The sequence below is a fragment of the Salvelinus namaycush genome, chromosome 3 (assembly GCF_016432855.1).
Source record: "Salvelinus namaycush isolate Seneca chromosome 3, SaNama_1.0, whole genome shotgun sequence".
Lineage (NCBI taxonomy): Eukaryota > Metazoa > Chordata > Actinopteri > Salmoniformes > Salmonidae > Salvelinus > Salvelinus namaycush.
Window position 1 is genome coordinate 55,165,867 of NC_052309.1, and position 19,377 is coordinate 55,185,243.

The 19,377-nt window shown below is 40.1% G+C and overlaps 1 protein-coding gene across 1 annotated transcript in view; it reads left to right on the forward strand.

The window, feature by feature from the left end:
- The first annotated feature begins 12,617 nt into the window (after window positions 1-12,617).
- The window catches only part of LOC120032693 (E3 ubiquitin-protein ligase RNF43-like), a 186,987-nt gene continuing 180,227 nt past the window's right edge, over window positions 12,618-19,377 (forward strand). Inside the window, exons 1-2 of the mRNA XM_038978891.1 lie at window positions 12,618-13,727; window positions 13,851-14,209. Of these exons, the coding sequence (XP_038834819.1) occupies window positions 13,970-14,209 (240 nt within the window). The 5' untranslated portion in view covers window positions 12,618-13,727; window positions 13,851-13,969. The remainder of the gene's footprint in view (window positions 13,728-13,850; window positions 14,210-19,377) is intronic.

The window sequence follows — 19,377 nt, forward strand, 5'->3', positions numbered from 1 at the left end:
CCCAACAGATGTCAAAGAAAAGCTCTCTCACACAAACACACACACACAAAAAGGAAGGATGGAGTGAAAAAGTACGGTGCTTAAAGACACACAAAGCCTGCAATGGCATGACTATTATCTCCAGGCCGTGCCGAGTTCAACGAGATGCCCCGCTTGACCGTAGCTTGCTCGGTCTGAGCGCAGCGACCGTTACAAGAAAATGGACCCAAATGACCTTTTGACCTCATGTCAATTTTATTTGCTTTTGGGAGACAGAGAGAGAACCGTTAAGGTTAGAAGCACAATTTCACCTCAGGAATGTTCTTAAGGTCCTCCCGATCTGTGCAAGCCTAACCTTGACCTTGTGGCATTAACCCTTAACAGTTAAAAGCTGGTGTTTACATCAAACAATTTACAATGACATGTCGCCCCATAGGAATACATTGACTGCACCTCTCAATTCAACCTGAAGCCTATGTGGGTTATGAATGTCTTATGAACCTGTCTTTGATGTCAGTCCATCAGGCCACCATGAGGTCTACCTGTGTCGATTCTAAGCTTCCTGGAGCAACCGGAAGTGGTTAAATCACCCTAAAAGTGTTTGCCATAGCCAACCTGCAGTTTGAGAGAAATAGTGCATTCAGCCCTATGTAAATCAGTCAATTTTTAACATACAGACTTAAAACTCAGGATTCTGTAACAGCCTACTCCAGTGATGATATGTGTTTATTTATAGCTTCCTGTGACAACCGGAAGTGCCATAACTGGTGTCAAATGGGCTGTTTCGAAGGGTTAAAAATGTCAAATCTTTCCAAAACTTCATATATGTGAATAGACAACCCTCATGAACTGTAAATCAGTCCTTCATCCCATCAGATTTCAAAAATAAAAAATACACACCGACACAGAAATGATGGAGGGACACACTGAGGGGCTAAGAGGCAGACAGTGCCTGCAGTAGTTACTTTTGTTCCAACTTTTAAAGAACCGTCAGACCTAGAGTTCTGAAAATTTACAAACCTGTTCTAGACCTCAGGTCGATTGTGCACGGTGAATTATATGGCTCTAGAAGGTTCTCGGATCGATAAAAAGCCTCGTGTATTTGCCATGTTTTCAATTCATTTTGACCTCAACGAAACGGACGACCTTTAGAAAAGTCCCAGAGTCTCAAGACTAGGTGCGTTGAAACCGGCTCGGCCCATAGAGACAGACCCCAACGAGCATGTTTGATTGCTCATTCAAGGACCCCGTAGCAAGGCAATGAAAAAAGTGGAATTTCAGCACCAATTAGGGTTTTCTCGGGCACCGAATGACCTATCGAGCCGAAACTTGGGATTCGAGGTCGCTTCACATAGGGCTAAACATAATGTGTGAACTGGACCCGCAGCTAGAACATAACTACGTATTATTTGTTTTATTATGGTTTAAATAGAAGGCGCTGTGAATTTTGGGCCTGCTCTGAAATATGTTATAGTTGGCATCTAAAGGAGTTGGAAAAAGTGAGTTTGGAGTCAGATGGTATCAGTTTGGTGTCTGAAAATATCTATTTGACTGATGGACACTGACTTGCTCGTTGACTTTTGTACATTTGCAATATGTTTCAACGGGGAGGTACCATGAGGAAAAAGCGACATGCTGAAATTTCACGAAACGAGCGATGGAGAGGAACCACTATCACTGCCCGGCCATCCTGAGGTCATCAGACCGTTGACTTTTGCATTTCTAAAGTATTTAAGAGAATGTACGTTACATTTGCAATATGATTCAACATCACATCATATTGCAAATGCACGTTACATTTGCAATATGATGTGATGTTGAATCATATTGCAAATGTAACGTGCATTCTTTAAATACCTTAGAAATACAAAAGTCAACGTCCTGATGACCTCAGGATGGCCGGGCAGTGATAGTGGTTCCTCTCCATCGCTCGTTGCGTGAAATTTCATCGTGTCGCTTTTTCCTCATGGTACCCCCGCGTTGAAACATATTGCAAATGTACAAAAGTCAACTAGCAAGTCAACTAGCAAGTGTCAACAAAAGTCAACTAGCAAGTGTCCATCAGTCAATTGGATATTTTCAGACACCAAACTGATACCATCTGACTCCAAACTCACTTTTTACAACTCCTTTAGAAGCCAACTATCACATATTTCAGAGCAGGCCTGAAATTCACAGCGCCTTCCATGAATGCACCAAAATAGCATTCTGAAATCACCACTAAAATGACATCACCATATTCTCCAGGCCGTGCCGAGTTCAACGGGATGCCCCGCTTGACCGTAGCTCGCTCGGTCTGAGCGCAGCGACCGTTACAAGAGAACGGACCCAAATGACCCTTTGACCTCAATGTCAATTTTATTTGCTTTTGGGACACAGAGAGAGAACCGTTAAGGTTAGAAACACAATTTCACCTCAGGAATGTTCTTAAGGTCCTCCCGATCTGTGCAAGCCTAACCTTGACCTTGTGGCATTAACCCTTAACAGTTAAAAGAAGGTGTTTACATCAAATAGTTTACAATGAAATGTCTCCCCATTGGAATACATTGACTGCACCTCTAAATTCAACCTAAAGCCTATGTGGGTTATGAATGTCTTATGAACCTGTCTTTGATGTCAGTCCATCAGGCCACCATGAGGTCTACCTGTGTCGATTCTAAGCTTCCTGGAGCAACCGGAAGTGGTTAAAATCACCCTAAAAGTGTTTGCAATATCCAACCTGCAGTTTGAGAGAAATAGTGCATTCAGCCCTATGTAAATCAGTCAATTTTTAACATATAGACTTAAAACTCAGGATTCTCTAACAGCATACTCCAGTGAGTATATGTGTTTACTTACAGCTTCCTGTGCCAACCGGAAGTGCCATAATTGGTGTCAAATGGGCTGTTTTGAAGGGTTAAAAATGTCAAATCTTTCCAAAACTTCATATTTGTGATTAGGCAACCCTCCTGAACTGTAAATCAGTCATTAGTCCCATCAGATTTCAAAGAAAAATTTACACACCCAAACAGAAATGATGGAGGGACACACTGAGGGGCTAAGAGGCAGACAGTGCCTGTGGTAGTTACTTTTGTTCCAACTTTTAAAGAACCGTCAGACCTAGAGTTCTGAAACTTTGGAAACCTGTTCTAGACCTCAGGTTGATTGTGCACGGTGAGTTATGTGGCTCTAGAAGGTTCTCAGACCGATAAACAGCCTCGTGTATTTGCTATGTTTTCAATTCATTTTCAGCTCAACGAAACTGACAACATTTAGAAAAGTCCCAGAGTCTCAAGACTAGGTGCATTGAAACCGGCTCGGCCCATAGAGTCAGACCCCAACGAGCCTGTTTGATTGCTCATTCAAGGACCCCGTAGCAAGGCAATGAAAAAAGTGGATTTTCAGCACCAATTAAGGTATTGCTCGGGCACCGAATGACCTATCGAGCCGAAACTTGGGATTCGAGGTCGCCTCACATAGGGCTAAACATAATGTGAGAACTGGACCCACAGCTAGAACATAACTACGTATTATTTGTTTTATTATGGTTTAAATGGAAGGCGCTGTGAATTTTGGGCCTGCTCTGAAATATGTTATAGTTGGCTTCTAAAGGAGTTGGAAAAAGTGAGTTTAGTGTCAGATGGTATCAGTTTGGTGTCTGACAATATCCAATTGACTGATGGACACTGACTTGCTAGTTGACTTTTGTGCATTTGCAATATGTTTCAACGGGGGGGTACCATCACCAAAATCGACATGATGAAATTTCCACGCAACGAGCGATGGAGAGGAACCACTAACACTGCCCGGCCATCCTGAGGTCATCAGGACGTTCAATTTTGTATTTCTAAAGTATTTAAAGAATGCACGTTACATTTGCAATATGATTCAACACATCATATTGCAAATGTAACACTGTGTGTTATGTTTGCAATATGATTCAACACATCATATTACAAATGTAACACTGTGTGTTATGTTTGCAATATGATTCAACACATCATATTGCAAATATAACAGTGTGTGTTTGCAATATGATTCAACAGTGTGTTATGTTTGCAATATGATGTGTTGTTTTTCACTGTTGAATCATATGCAAATGTAACGTGCATTCTTTAAATAAACCCTATGTGGGTTATGAATGTCTTATGAACCTGTCTTCAATGACAATCCATCAAGCCACTATGAGGTCTACCTGTGTTGATTCTAAGCTTCCTGGAGCAACCGGAAGTGACAAAATCACCCTAAAAGTGTTTTGCCATACCCAACCAGCAGTTTGTGATTTATAGTGCATTCAACCCTGTGTAAATTAGTCAGTTCTTAACGTATAGACTTAAAACTCAGGATTCTGTAAAAGCATACCACGATCAGGATAGGTATTTACTTATAGCTTCCTGTGACAACCGGAAGTGCCTTAAAATGGGGTCATAGGTGCTGTTTCAAAGGGTTAAAAAAGTCAGATCTTTCCAAAACTTTAAGTATGTGATTAGGCAACCTTCATGAACTGTAAATCAGTCATTTCTCTAAACAGATGTCAAAGAAAAGCTCACACACACACACACAGACACACACAGCAAGGATGGAGTCAGAAAAATAAAAAGTCAGAAAATATCCTATGTTTTTTTTCATGGAAAATATTTTATGTTTTTTCTTCTCGAGTCAATGGCCTGAGTATTTATGGAGTTTTTCCAAACTTTTCGTGCACCTGGTATTTTTTTTGGGTTACCAGGTGCCATGGTTGAAATTGCTTTTAGGGGGCATCCAGACTTCCATACCCGCTCTGGGAGCACTATTCTTCGGCCAAAAATCAATGTGTGCTGGCCTGAGTGATTTATGGAGGTTTTCAAAAAAAGTCAGAAAATATTCTGTTTTTTCTTCTGGAATTTTTGTTTTGTTTTTTCTTCTCGTGTCAATGGGGGTCCGGCCTGAGTGATTTAAGGAGGTTTCCAAAAAAAGTCAAAAAATATTCTATGTTTCATGTTTTGGGTTACCAGGCGTCATTTTTCAAAACGGTTTTAAATGCTTCATTTTGGCCTTTTAAAAACAAAATGTTATTTTCGACTATGAAATCCAAAAAGCACTTTTTTAAAGGGGTTGATAAGTTTTTTCTAATTTATTCACATTTTTGACTTCATATTAAATCAGATTGCAAATGCACAAAACATATTCCTTAAGTACAAGTAAACATTTCAAAAAAATTATGATAATAAAATGTGACTAAAGTATCTTCATACAGTTCTTATACATGTGTAATTGACCTAAAAATCGAAAGAATTTCAAAAAACGGTCCAGAAAGAACTTTTTTAAAGGAGGTTATACGTTTTTTTCCAAATTTTTGACATTTTTGACTTTTGACTTTTGACTTCCTATGATATCACATTCCAAATGCACAAAACAAATTCCTTAAGTCCAAATAAAAATGTCCAAAAAATTATGTTAATAAAATTTGACAAAAGTATTTTCATACAGTTCTTACACATGTGTAATTGACATAAAAATCGAAAATATTTCGAAAAACGGTCCAGAAAGCACTTTTTTAAGGGGGTGATAAGTTTTTGCCAAAACTTTCAAAATTTCAAAATTTGGCTCTGGGGTCTTGACTTGCGTTACAAAAGGCCTATGAAAAATTTAGATAGAAAAAACTCGCCCACTATAGGAATTTTGGAGTGTTACACAGCTCATTTGCAATATGGCATTTGCCATCAACTTTGGACGAAACAGCGCCGGATGTAATGTGAAATCCCACACAATCCCATTGTGTATATGGTCCGCTCGGTGCCAATAAGTTGCCATGTTATTTTGTACAATTGAGGGGGGAGTTCCCTTACATACCTATAATACATTATAATGACAAAGTGAAAACAGGTTTTTAGAAATTTTAGCAAATGTATTAAAAATAACAACTGAAATACCTTATTTACGTAAGTATTTAGACCCTTTGTGTCACGTTCGTCATTATGAATGGACCAAGGTGCAGCGTGGTAGGCGAACATTTTCCTTTATTAAATGAACACTGAACAAAAACAACAAAATACCAAACGGAACGTGAAGCTAATCATAGTGCTGACATGCAACTATCCATAGACAAGATTCCACAAAGCACAAATGGGAAATGGCTGCCTAAATATGATCCCCAATCAGAGACAACGATAAACAGCTGCCTCTGATTGGGAACCATAACAGGCCAATATCGAATTATAAACGCCTAGATGACCCACCCTAAATCACACCCCGACCTAACCAACATAGAGAATAAAAGCTCTCTATAGTCAGGGCGTGACACTTTGCTATGAGACTCAAAATTTAGTTCAGGTGCATCCTGTTTCCATTGATCATCCTTGACCACAGTTGACAGTTCATGCCAGAGAAAAAACCAAGCCATGAGGTCGAAGCAATTGTCCGTAGAGCTCCGAGACAGGATTGTGTCGAGGCACAGATCTGGGGAAGGGTAACAAAAACGTTCTGCAGCAATGAAGGTCCTCAAGAACACAGTGGCCTCGGGGGAGAAGGGCCTTGGTCAGGGAGGTGACAAAGAACCTGATGGTGTAACGGTCTTCGTCGGGCGAAAGAGAGGAGGACCAAAATGCAGCGTGATGATTATCCATTTTAATACGGATACTTGAAACAACGAACAAAAACAATAAACCGACAAATGAACGAAGACGAAACAGTCCCATATAGTAAACACAGGAACACCATAACAGGAACAATCACCCACAACCCACAATACAAAACAGGCTACCTAAATATGGCTCCCAATCAGAGACAACGACTGACACCTGCCTCTGATTGAGAACCATATCAGGCCAAACACATAGAAATAGACAAACTAGACATTCAACATAGAATGCCCACTCAGATCACACCCTGACCAAACAAAACATAGAAACATACAAAGCAAACTATGGTCAGGGCGTGACAGATGGTCACTCTGACAGAGCTCTAGAGTTCCTCTGTGGAGATGGAAGAACCTTCCAGAAAGACAAACATCTCTGCAGTACTCCATCAATCAGGCCTTTGTAGTAGAGTGGCCCGATGGAAGCCACTCCTCAGTAAAAGGCACATGACAGCCCGCTTGGACTTTGCCAAAAGGCACCTAAAGAATCTCAGAACATAAGAAACAAGATTCTCTGGTCTGAGGAAACCAAGGATTGAACTCTTTGGCCTGAATGCCAAGCGTCACGTCTGGAGGAAACCTGGCACCATCCCTACGGTGAAGGATGGTGGTGGCAGCATCATGCTGAGGGGATGTTTTTCAGTGGCAGGGACTGGGAGACTAGTCAGGATCGAGGCAAAGATGAATGGAGCAAAGTACAGAGAGATCCTTGATGAAAACGTGCTCCAGAGCGCTCAGGACCTCAGACTGGGGCAAAGGTTCACCTACCAACAGGACAACGAGCCTAAGCACACAGCAAAGACAACACAGGAGTGGTTTCGGGACAATCTCTGAAAGTCCTTGAGTGGCCCAGTCAGAGCCCGGACTTGAACCCGATCAAACATCTCTGGAGAGACCTGAAAATAGCTGTGCAGTGATGCTCCCCATCCAACCTGACAGAGTGTAATGGCGCTCGTCGGTGGAAGGAGAGGAGGACCAAGGCGCAGCGTGGTACGTATCCATATTTATTAGAATACTCTTCAACAATGAACAAAACAATAAACAGACGAAAACCAACGAAGCTACAGTCCCGAACTAGTGAACATAGAAAAACCAGGAACACACAAACAGGAACAATCACCCACAAAACCCAACACAAAACAGGCTACCTAAATATGGTTCCCAATCAGAGACAATGACTAACACCTGCCTCTGATTGAGAACCATATCAGGCCAAACAAGAAACCCCACATAGAAACAGACAACATAGAAAATACCCACCCAGCTCACGTCCTGACCAACTAAATAAAGACTAAACAAAGGAAATAAGGTCAGGAACGTGACACAGAGCTGTGAGGATCTGCAGCGAAGAATGGAAGAAACTCTACAAATACAGGTGTGCCAGCTTGTAGCGTCATACCCAAAAAATATTACGGCTGTAACCGCTTCCAAAGGTGCTTCAACAAAGTACTGAGTAAAGGGTCTGAATTCTTATGCAAATGTGATATTTCAGTTTTTTATTTATAATACATTTGCAAAATAAAAAAAAATAAAACTGATTTTGCTTTGTCATTATGTGTGTAGATCGATGATTAAGTCGTTTTTCCCCCTCAGTCTTAGAATAAGGCTGTAACATAACAAAATGTGGAAAAAGTCAAGGGGTCTCTATACTTTCTGAATGCACTATATACCTGATATTAACAGTGAATACAGTTTTTGTGAACCAGAAACTGAATCTATTGAACACTTATTTCGTAATTGTTTACTTAGTGAGGTGTTCTGGACTGATGTGAAACTATAACTTGGCAACAAAATGCATACAACCATTGAAATATCTAAGTTTGACATTATTTATTATTTTACTACACTGATTCCACAATTGAATGTCAGTATGTCATAAATCTCTTTATTTTATTTGGAACATTTTTCATACACAAATTAAAATGTATGAAGAAAAGCCCTGTTTTTTTACATTTTTTAAAATCTGATTTGGAAAACTATTTGAAATCAGTACAACATATGCAAAACTAAATGTAACAAAAATGTATTCGCTACATGTCTGTATTTTATTTGATATACTGTGGATTTGTGTTATTATTATTATTATACATTTTTTCCTCTCCCTTATTTCTATGTGTAATCCCTCTGGCTGTTCAGTTTTTCATGTTTTGCATGTTACTGTTTAATAAAATTGCAGGCCGTTACCATGTGCTATGTGCTCAAGTTGAAGCCAAATTAGCTTAGCCATTAGCCCAATGTTGATACATGCATCCAGGTATATACTTGGGTGAGTATTTCATTATTATTTAATATGATAATAACATGTATTCAATATGATTGAATACATGTTATTAACACAGTGTGCTCCATTTGATGTAGAAATTGAAAAACGTAATTATTTTGAGACTTCAGGAACTAGCTTGACTGCTATGTTAAACAACTGCATTAATGGTTGCTTTGGTTATCAACAGCCTTGTTGTGGCTATTGTAGTCTTGACTGTAGAAAAACAGGGATCTCTAAAGTTGCCACAGGTGAGGCAGGCAGCATGCAGGCGCATTACCTAATCGTTCTGGAACCAATTGGCACGTTCAAGCGAATCACTTTTGTCAAGACGGTGACAATAGTTGGTCAACGCCTTTCAATGTGTGTTGAAATAGGTTATAAAAATTGTCCAACTTGCGACTACATGTCGACTGCATAAAAGTCATGTGATCAAAGGTAATGTTTCTTATAAAGTCGCCTTCAAGTCGCTGCTTCTTCTTCTTTGGGATCTTCTTTGGGATTTGGTTGGCGGATCGCAACCAACTTTTAGGTGTGTACACCACCACCTACTGCACTGGTGTGTGAGGCCATTCACAGCGTACCTACATTCAATTCTTTGATACGGTATTACAAATTGGGGAAAAGAAAAATTGCCCTGCCAACTATTAGCCCTCCCTAAAAAAAACACCACCCATTCCACTATTTAAATTTTGAGTTTACATCGAAATATTACACTTTATATACATCACAGGAGACTGAAATGTAACAACACTGTTTGACATAGCTAGAATTTCTGGATTTTCATCGTAAAATAAAAAAAAACATTATTATGATAACATTCCACCCATGAGTCCAAATAAGGCGCTTATGGTCATTGACTGCAGGAAAGGGCTACAAAGCTAACTACTTTCATTAGCTATCAATATGCACTTGATAAGTTGTCACTCTGATTTTGTTTGTTTTTGGATTCTCAAACAGCCGAAAATATGGAGCTCGAAGAAGCACTCCTCACCATCCCCATCAATCACAACAACTTCCCTACGAAACTGCCTGGTGAATAACCCCAAAACTGCCAGGTGAATAACCCCCAAAAATCTATCGATATGTTGGGATCCCTGTGGTGTTTAAAGCAGAGCTGCTGTCACCTCAGAAGCAAATGTCGACACCATCGACTGTTTCAAAATGACCAACTTTACAAGTTTAACCCGCCAGCTGAATCTTTATCTGTTCAGGAAGATGACCCATGGCCCCAGGGGCTCGGGAAAATAATGATTGCTCGACGGACAGGATACAACACCACTTCCACAATCCCAACTTCAAACAAGATCCATCCGAACTGCTGGTGAATCTAAAGAGTGTAACGGCTCTCGTTTGTAGAAGGAAGAGTGGACCAAGGCGCAGCGTGGTAGGCGTACATTGTCTTTTTATTGATGACACCAAAACAAAATAACAAAAAATTAACGCGAACAGTTCTGTCAGGCACAGACACTAAACAGAAAACAAGATCCCACAAAACCCAAAAGGAAAATGACAACTTATATATGATCCCCAATCAGAGACAACGATAGACAGCTGCCTCTGATTGGGAACCACACTCGGCCAAAAACAAAGAAATAGAAAACATAGACTTTCCCACCCGAGTCACACCCTGACCTAACCAAACATAGAGAATAATAAGGATCTCTAAGGTCAGGGCGTGACAAAGAGGCTGACAAGCAAAAACAAGGCGAAGATGGAAGCTGCCCAAGAAGTGAACTGTCGGTCCCCCAAAAGTTTCCGGCGACTCATGGCCAATAGTGATGATGGTGGTGAGGAGGAGGTCAAAGTAGAGATTGTTTGTCAATTTGTCAATCATGTCTATACCCTGTATTTAAACCGAAACAAGTAACTACAGTAATTTAATTGCCAATAACTCAAAGAACATTCTTATTTGTGCCATAATTTCTCAGCCTTGCTATAATTCGATGTTTCCACAGGTTACATGTTTGTTCGACAGGTACACCGACCATCTCCTTACCAACCGTACAACCAAAGCAGAACCCAGACCATGAAGGAGTATGATCGGACCCCCATCCCACCCCACGGCTGTATCATGGGTCATGGGGATGCCCCCTCCCCTACGACCATCTACACAGACAAGGGAATCCCCATATCCGTCATCCAAAATCCACAAAGAAATGGTTAATTGGCCACAAAATCAACAGTTTGCAGTGGCAGTCTCAGTCTCCAGAATTGAACCCCATTTGAAAATCTGTGGTTTGAATTGAAGAGGGCAGTCCATGAGCACAGACAAAGGATATCAAGGGCCTGGAAAGATTCTGTATTGAGGAATGGATTCTGTATTGAGGAATGGTTTAAGATCCCTCCCAATGTGTTCTCCAATCTCATAGAACATCTTAGAAAAAGGCTGTGTCATTATCCTCGCAAGGGGAGTTTAAAAAAAAGTAATTTCTTGTTAAACAATCTCTTTCTCTGAGCAATTCTATTACGTTAGTATAAAATTGTATTTTTTTTTTTTTACATACACTGTGCTGCCATCCTGTTAGAAGGTAACAGATTATTTTATTACAATGGTTAAAATTGATTTTTATCGTGTTCCATGGTGTTATTCACCCCCAAGTGGAGCTTTCTGGTACTTAGAAAGACTGTACGCAAACAGGAAGTAGAGAATTCGTTCTGCACGCATAGAAGTAGCTAAAAACAACGCTACGGTGCAGGTCTTTCAGTGTAGTTATTTCTTGTCACGCTTCAGCCTCGGAAAATATGTGTTTGTAAGTTCGATTCAAGCATTTAGCTAGTGGTGATAATATTGTTATTGATAGAGTTGCTTACATATCAATGTTGGTTGGTTGCATTTACTCACACAAATTGCAATGCCTTTCATGTATGCCATCAGCTGTATTACTTTGCTCGTGTGTCATGCAAAAGAATTGTAAAATATACTATACTGTAGTTTTGTTACTGTTTCTAGTGTAATATGCTTTGCTATTCTACAGAGATGGTTGTACATTATTAGAGTAATTAAAGGAGTTAGCCAATTACCATAGGAGTAACAATTAGCTGTCATCATGCCAGATGCATGGTACCTTAGCACGTGCTTTGTATTTATGCAACTTCAAATGTATAATGTACAGCTACAGTATGTCGGTGTGAACTGAATACTAAAGTATATTCTTTTCTGTATTTTGCAGTTTCACAACATAAACGTTTTCAATATATTAATTCAAGAAAAGTCACGCCTTGGGAGTTTTATTGAAGACTTAGTTGTTAGCTATCTGTCTAGTTTTGCATGGGAACGCAATTCAAGGGCAGAATATACACTATGGGATCCAATCATTTTGATAATCTTCCTGCGGCCATACATACCAAGACTTATTTGTCTTTTTTTGTTTTTAGTTAAAGCACAAGTAACCGTAATGTTTATTCCTCATTTGTTTTAGTTTGACACCAAAAAGTGACATTTTTACATAATTTTGAAATGCAAAAACGGAACAAATCTATTTTAACCTTGAGTGATTAAAAAAAAAATATCTATCATTATTATGATTAAAATGTGATATAATTAATTGGATATTTGCATTTCATTTATTGCATCATGTAGTTCTTTATATGGGGCCCTCAAAGGTGGATTGTCTACATTCCAGAATCTTCGATCTAAACGAGGTCAAAAAGTGGCGCTTGGCTGTTACCAGGGTTGTCCGCTGGAGGCCGCCCGGTGTCGTCTTTAGTCTGTGGTGTCACTGTGTAGCTCGTGCTCCACCCTCGGTAACAGGCAGTCAGCAGGTAGACGATCAATGAAAGCCCAGGGGAGGGAGACTACGAGAGGCAGGCTTCGGGACTTCGCTTAATGTACAGTGTCTTTTTCCAACTTTTCAATGTTCTTTATGAAGACCAATAACAGTGTTTTAACGACTTGCGTTCCTTCGATTCTACATTTGTTCTACATTTTCAGTATCTTCAGTAAATTACTGGAGTTTAGCGTATATATATTTTTTCGGCAACCGCGGGAAGTATTTCGTTTCAGAATTGTTATAAATTTCAGACGTGGTACTCGGGAAAAGAGACAACTTTTTTGGAAGGTGGCAGGAAGCAAACTGGTTTTAGATGCGTAACAACTTAAGCGGGCGATAGACATGTGAATGCGTCGGCTGCAGAAATGACACGTGATTTCTACTGCTAATTAATTAACTAGTTATAACATGCTATGTAAATAATTTCAACGGTTCCATTGGATTAGCTAGTTAAACATGTCAAAAGTCCGGAATGCTCCGTTGTCAACTCTATGGTGGCATTTTTGTCGATATTTAGTCGCTACAGAGCTTATGAAAGTTACTATAGCATTTCCGTCGTTGTTTACTGTATGGTCGACTGTCATCTTGGAATCAGTCTTATCAACATCAATTTGACTTTGTTCATCTCGGTTTCTGAAGTTCAACAAACCTTGCCATTCGTTTGAAACCTATAGGGATACAGTGCGGTGGGGATAGCCTACATTCACACATCTAGCGTAAAGAATAGTAGGGGGAATTGCTTTTGAGATACTTGTTGCATCTGGAGTCAGTCAGCGAGATTTTACCATTTTTTTCCTTGCTCTGGAAATGTGACATGGAATACCGCTAAATTGGATACATTTTTTAAACCAGACGTAACTGTAGCATGTTTATAGTGGGTTGGTCACATAATTAATTATCAACATTGTTGCAAAAGGTTTTTTAAAATATTGCCAGTGGTTGAATATTACAAGAGCCGGTGTTTTGGAAGTGTCCGGACTGAACCGACTGACAACTTCAACCTGCACGTTGAAAATGAGAACTGGGCTACTGTTTATCTCGTGTAAGGACTGGAGCTCGTGTTGTATGTGAAGAGTGAAATCAATAACCTTTTTCAACTGGAACAAACTTTTAAAGCGGGGTAAGAATTAATCAGAAATCCACAAGACATGCATCCACAAAGACAACATGGCAGTCAGTGAGCCTTAAAACGTTGGATTTAACCCTGTTTTTCGAATAGGTTTCACGAGTTTTTACATTTTAGAACCCACAAAGAGGAGGACCGTTGCTGGGCCATATATTTATTGTCCTGAATCAACTCCGGTTGTTGCCAGCTTTGAAGTCCACGATGTGCGGCCGGAGCCCGCCGCTGCAGCCGATCCAATGACCGTTCCCCAGCGGCGATTGGCCGGGCTCTGGCCGTGGCTGCTCATAGCGGCCCTGCAGGTGGTGTTCGGTCAGACGGGCCTGGAGCTGGCGGCGGCCGTAGAGACACAGCGCTCGGCCCCCAGGGCTGTCATCAAGGTGACACTGCTGAGACACGAGCCCACGGGGAAGCCCATCACTCTGGAAGGGCTGTTCGTCGGAGGGAGCGCCGGCTCTGCAGAGGGGAAGCTCATGCAGGTATGTGTCACGGTCATATAGGTTTCCAGGTCCACCTGATCATGTGCAATGCAAGTCAAGTGCATACTGGCTATATTTTCTTGGTTAGCTTTCAATAACTCTTTGGCAATAAGTTTAGCAAAGAGTGGTTATTGGCTTAAAATATCCCATGCATCTTTAATCAATTATGTCACATGAATTCAGTCCATGGAGACATCTTGTGATATAGGCTGGCCTGGTAGTCCATTGGACTGTGGAGTATTGTTTCAGATTTTTATGCATTGCTTGGTACAGTATGTCACATTGTGAAACAACATCCTCCAGAGGACCACTTTAGGCATCAGTTCTGTCTGATCTGATGGTTATGGCTTGTTTTGACAAGATTTGGTTTTACCATTCTTGCCACCCTGACTCTTCACCTTGGCAGATTCACCTTGGCAAACTCTGATGTTAACACTGTCCCATATCCTAAACCACAAAACCCCCATGGCAGTCTTAAATCTCAGGCCAACTTTTTTGTCATCTTGTTGTTGATCTCAGTCACTATAATGTAATAGGTTATTGAGCTGCTAGGCATATAACCCCTCGTTGTCACTCTGTTTCATGCATGCTGTCTGTGTCAACCATATAATTAGGAATTAGAATTGAATAGGACATCTATATCAACATTCCTCATTAACAACAGTGTTGACATATATATTTATAGAGCTCCGTTTGTTTTAATTTTATCTTATTCCCATTTGTCTTCTTCCTGCCTGCCAATAAAATACTGGTTAGGGGTGAGAGTGCCAACTTCTCCACCCAAACCTTTTATCAAGCTGATGGATTTGTAGAACCTAAATTATTAGGGACAGCCATGCCCAGAAGTTGCCAAAAAACTCCCTTTTTTAATGTTTTTTTTTACTGAACAGTGTGATTAAATACCAAACAATGCATTCCATGCAAGTTCAACAGTTGAGATCAAAAGCTGCATTGTTTAAAAAAATGTTTTAGCTTGCTCATGCCCTTACTGTACACAATGCATAATTCAAATGCTAAACGCATAGGCATACATGTGGGCTATACTGTAAATGTTCCTATTCTGCAAGCCAGGCCAGTTCCTGCGCTCTCTGTGGTGCATAGTTTGGATGCATGCATGGATTAAAGTTGTTGGGGAACTAAAGCAAGGCTAAGTCAATTTATTTCCAGTCTGAGAAGAAAGGGGGGCGACAGATATGAGATACATAGGGTCTTGTCTGTCCTCACTCACCAGGTGCATGAGGCATTTTGAATGAAGAACCAGATGCTGCAGATGTCCATAATTGATAATGAATTAGCCTACACAGCCTTTTCCACAGGGAATGTACAATATTAGACATAGCGGTGAAAATGATGACACTAGATTCATTTAATATAAAATATATACTCAGTACGTCGAAGTGTGTGCACGTGTGTGTGTGCTTGCGTGTGTGTGATGTTATTTTTTTTTAGAGGTGTATTGCATAGCAGTGCTGCTGAAAAGATCAAAGGCATAAGTCAGCTTTCCGGGTCTTTGTTCATTTACATTGAGGCAATGAAGCCTTTCCTTTCCTTTGCGCTGAGTGCTTCTTTGATATATCACCTTAGATATGAGTGATAACATTTGACCTGACCTTGAAGGAGGAGTGGATTACAGTTTGAAAACAACACTGAGATGTAGACCTAGGTCTGTCTGTCAGAAAGTGATTCCTAGATTACTGTTTTACTGAGGCTGCATCCCAAATGGCATCCTATTCACTATATAGTGCACAACTTTTAACCAGGGCCCATAGTTAAGTATACAGAGCCGATTCAGTAGTTTGTATTCAGACTTACCTTATGCACCTGAGTAATGGGCTTTGCAGGCGTGGTTCCTTTGCTCACGCTGAAAACATTTAATTCAACCAGGAAGAAATGTAAACTAACGATGTAATGGAATGATGCAAAATGTTAGGAAACTAACTCTTGTCACTAACTCGGTAGTTTAACTCTGTAGGTTTGGCGATATACTGTCATTTTCAGAAGCCTATAGCTTGGGTCCCCAAATTTCATCCCAAGTTATAAGACCAGGATTTCAAAAACTTCCCTGTGGAAAAGGTGATATGTTGATATGCTTCAGTTTGCTGCTATATGACTGGTTTCCAGTGATCATTATTGTGTGTGTGTGTGTGTATGTGTAAAAGGTAAAATAGATCTAAAACAATTGTCATTTATATTTACAATCCCCTTATCCAAATGGCTTCCTCATTTACTTCTTATCAATAGATCTTATCAATTTGTAAATTACAGTGCATGGAGAATGGTGTTATTTATAGGGGGAAAAATAAATTAGATGTTGTTCCACTTAGAACCGACATGTTGCTCGATCTTATTCATTGTTTCATCGCTCGTAATGGTGGTGGAATCAGAATAAGGAGTATCTGTAGACACATCTCCGCCACACCTTCATTTCTTTCATCTCGACACCCAACGAATAGCGGGTGAATAGCATGCTATTCTCATGCTTAAGTTCAAGGTTAGAATATACTTAGAGAGAAAAGTGCATCAAAAGGGAATTACGTTCCATTTACGTGAGCTTAACTCAGCGAATAAGGTGCTATTTAGGCTGCGTTCTGAGTATTGGTGGACCAGGGTTGTGGAGGTGAAGGTGATTGCTGACATTACAGTATTTCCCTGATGGCGTGAAGTGATGCATATTTAGGCTTCATACTGGTTCCCTTCTAACTGCTGTTGTTCACTCAGCTCAGTTCGGTTACCTAGGGACAGTGACAGTTCTAATCCAGAGATGATAAGATCCCTGTTTATTTTTCCTTCAGAAGAGAAGAAATCCCAACACCACTAGGTCTTGGAATTGCCATGGACCTAACGCTAGGATAGTATCACCAATACGATATGTATTGTGATTCTCACGATTTTATATGTATTGCGATTCGATACTGCCATTTTATTGCGATTCCATGTTCCAAACATATTGCTCACCATTTCTGCTGCAGAGGGACAAGACCGAGCCATGAAAAATGAATGTGCTGAAAACATGTTTCACCATTTAAAAAGAAGATGAGAACAAGCTAGAAAAGGAGAATTACCAGAGTTTTGGCACAGGTATAGCTGGCTAGCGCTAGCTAATGTAATTTTTACTCTTTTTTCGCTTGTAGTTTGTCCCCCAACTGTTGTTTGATATTTTGTTTAATTATAGAGAAAATTGGTAGACACATTTAGCTGTCATCACTTGCCATTGACTACAATGCATTATGAAAATGTGTCTAAAGCAGTAGCAAACCGTGGCTACTGGACCTAGGCCTTCAGTGGGGAAAAATAATATTCCAACGCATTGTAACAAACTCAAAAATCAAGAAAAATAACAGAACCATAGCATCACTTAGGTGGTTTTCACGCCCCCGAGTGCGTTTTACCCCCTTAGTAGAGGTCGACCGATTAATTAGGGCCGATTTAAAGTTTTCATAACAATCGGTAATCAGTATTTTTGGACACCGATTGGCCGATTTTTATTATTTTTATTATTATTATTATTATTATTATTATTATTTTTACACCTTTATTTAACTAGGCAAGTCAGTTAAGAACACATTCTTATTTTCAATGACGGCCTAGGAACGGTGGGTTAACTGCCTTGTTCAGGGGCAGAACGACAGATTTTTACCTTGTCAGCTCGGGGATTCGTTTTTGCAACCTTCCGGTTACTAGTCCAACGCTCTAACCACCTGCCTTACATTGCACTCCACGAGGAGCCTGCGTGGCAGGCTGACTACCTGTTACGCGAGGGCAGCAAGAAGCCAAGGTAAGTTGCTAGCTAGCATTAAACTTATCTTATAAAAAACAATCAATCTTAACATAATCACTAGTTAACTACACATGGTTGATGATATTACTAGTTTATCTAGCGTGTCCTGCGTTGCATATAATCGATGCGGTGCCTGTTAATTTCTCATCAAATCACAGCCTACTTCGACAAACGGGTGATGATTTAACAAGTGCATTTGTGAAAAAAGCACTGTCGTTGCACCAATGTACCTAACCATAAACATCAATGCCTTTCTTTAAAATCAATACACAAGTATATATTTTTAAACCTGCATATTTAGTTAATATCCCCTGCTAACATGAATTTCTTATAACTAGGGAAATTGTGTCACTTCTCTTGCGTTCGGTGCAAGCAGAGTCAGGGTATATGCAGCAGTTTTGAGCGCCTGGCTCATTGCGAACTGTGTGAAGTCCATTTATTCCTAACAAAGGCCGTAATTAATTTGCCAGAATGGTACATAATTATGACACAACATTGAAGGTTGTGCAATGTAACAGCAATATTTAGACTTAGGGATGCCACCCGTTAGATAAAATACGGAACGGTTCCGTATTTCACTGAAAGAATAAACGTTTTGTTTTCGAAATGATAGTTTCCGGATTCGACCATATAAATGACCAAAGGCTCGTATTTCTGTGTGTTATTATGTTATAATTAAGTCTATGATTTGCTATTTGATAGAGCAGTCTGACTGAGCGATGGTAGGCAGCAGCAGGCTCATAAGCATTCATTCAAACAGCACTTTCGTGCGTTTGCCAGCAGCTCTTCGCAATTATTCAAGCATTGCGCTGTTTATGACTTCAAGCCTATCAACTCCCGAGATTAGGCTGGTGTAACCGATGTGAAATGGCTAGCTAGTTAGCGGGGTGCGCGCTAATAGCGTTTCAAACGTCACTCGCGCTGAGACTAGGAGTGGTTGTTCCCCTTGCTCTGCATGGGTAACGCTGCTTCGAGGGTGGCTGTTGTCGATGTGTTCCTGGTTCGAGCCCAGGTAGGAGCGAAGAGAGGAACGGAAGCTATACTGTTAACCTGGCAATACTAAAGTGCCTATAAGGACATCCAATAGTCAAAGGTATATGAAATACAAATCGTATAGAGAGAAATAGTCCTATAATAACTACAACCTAAAACTTCTTACCTGGGAATATTGAAGACTCATGTTAAAAGGAACCACCAGCTTTCATATGTTCTCATGTTCTGAGCAAGGAACTTAAACGTTAGCTTTTTTACATAGCACATATTGCACTTTTACTTTCTTCTCCAACACTTTGTTTTTGCATTATTTAAACCAAATTGAACATGTTTCAGTATTTATTTGAGGCTAAATTTATTTTATTGATGTATTATATTAAGTTAAAATAAGTGTTCA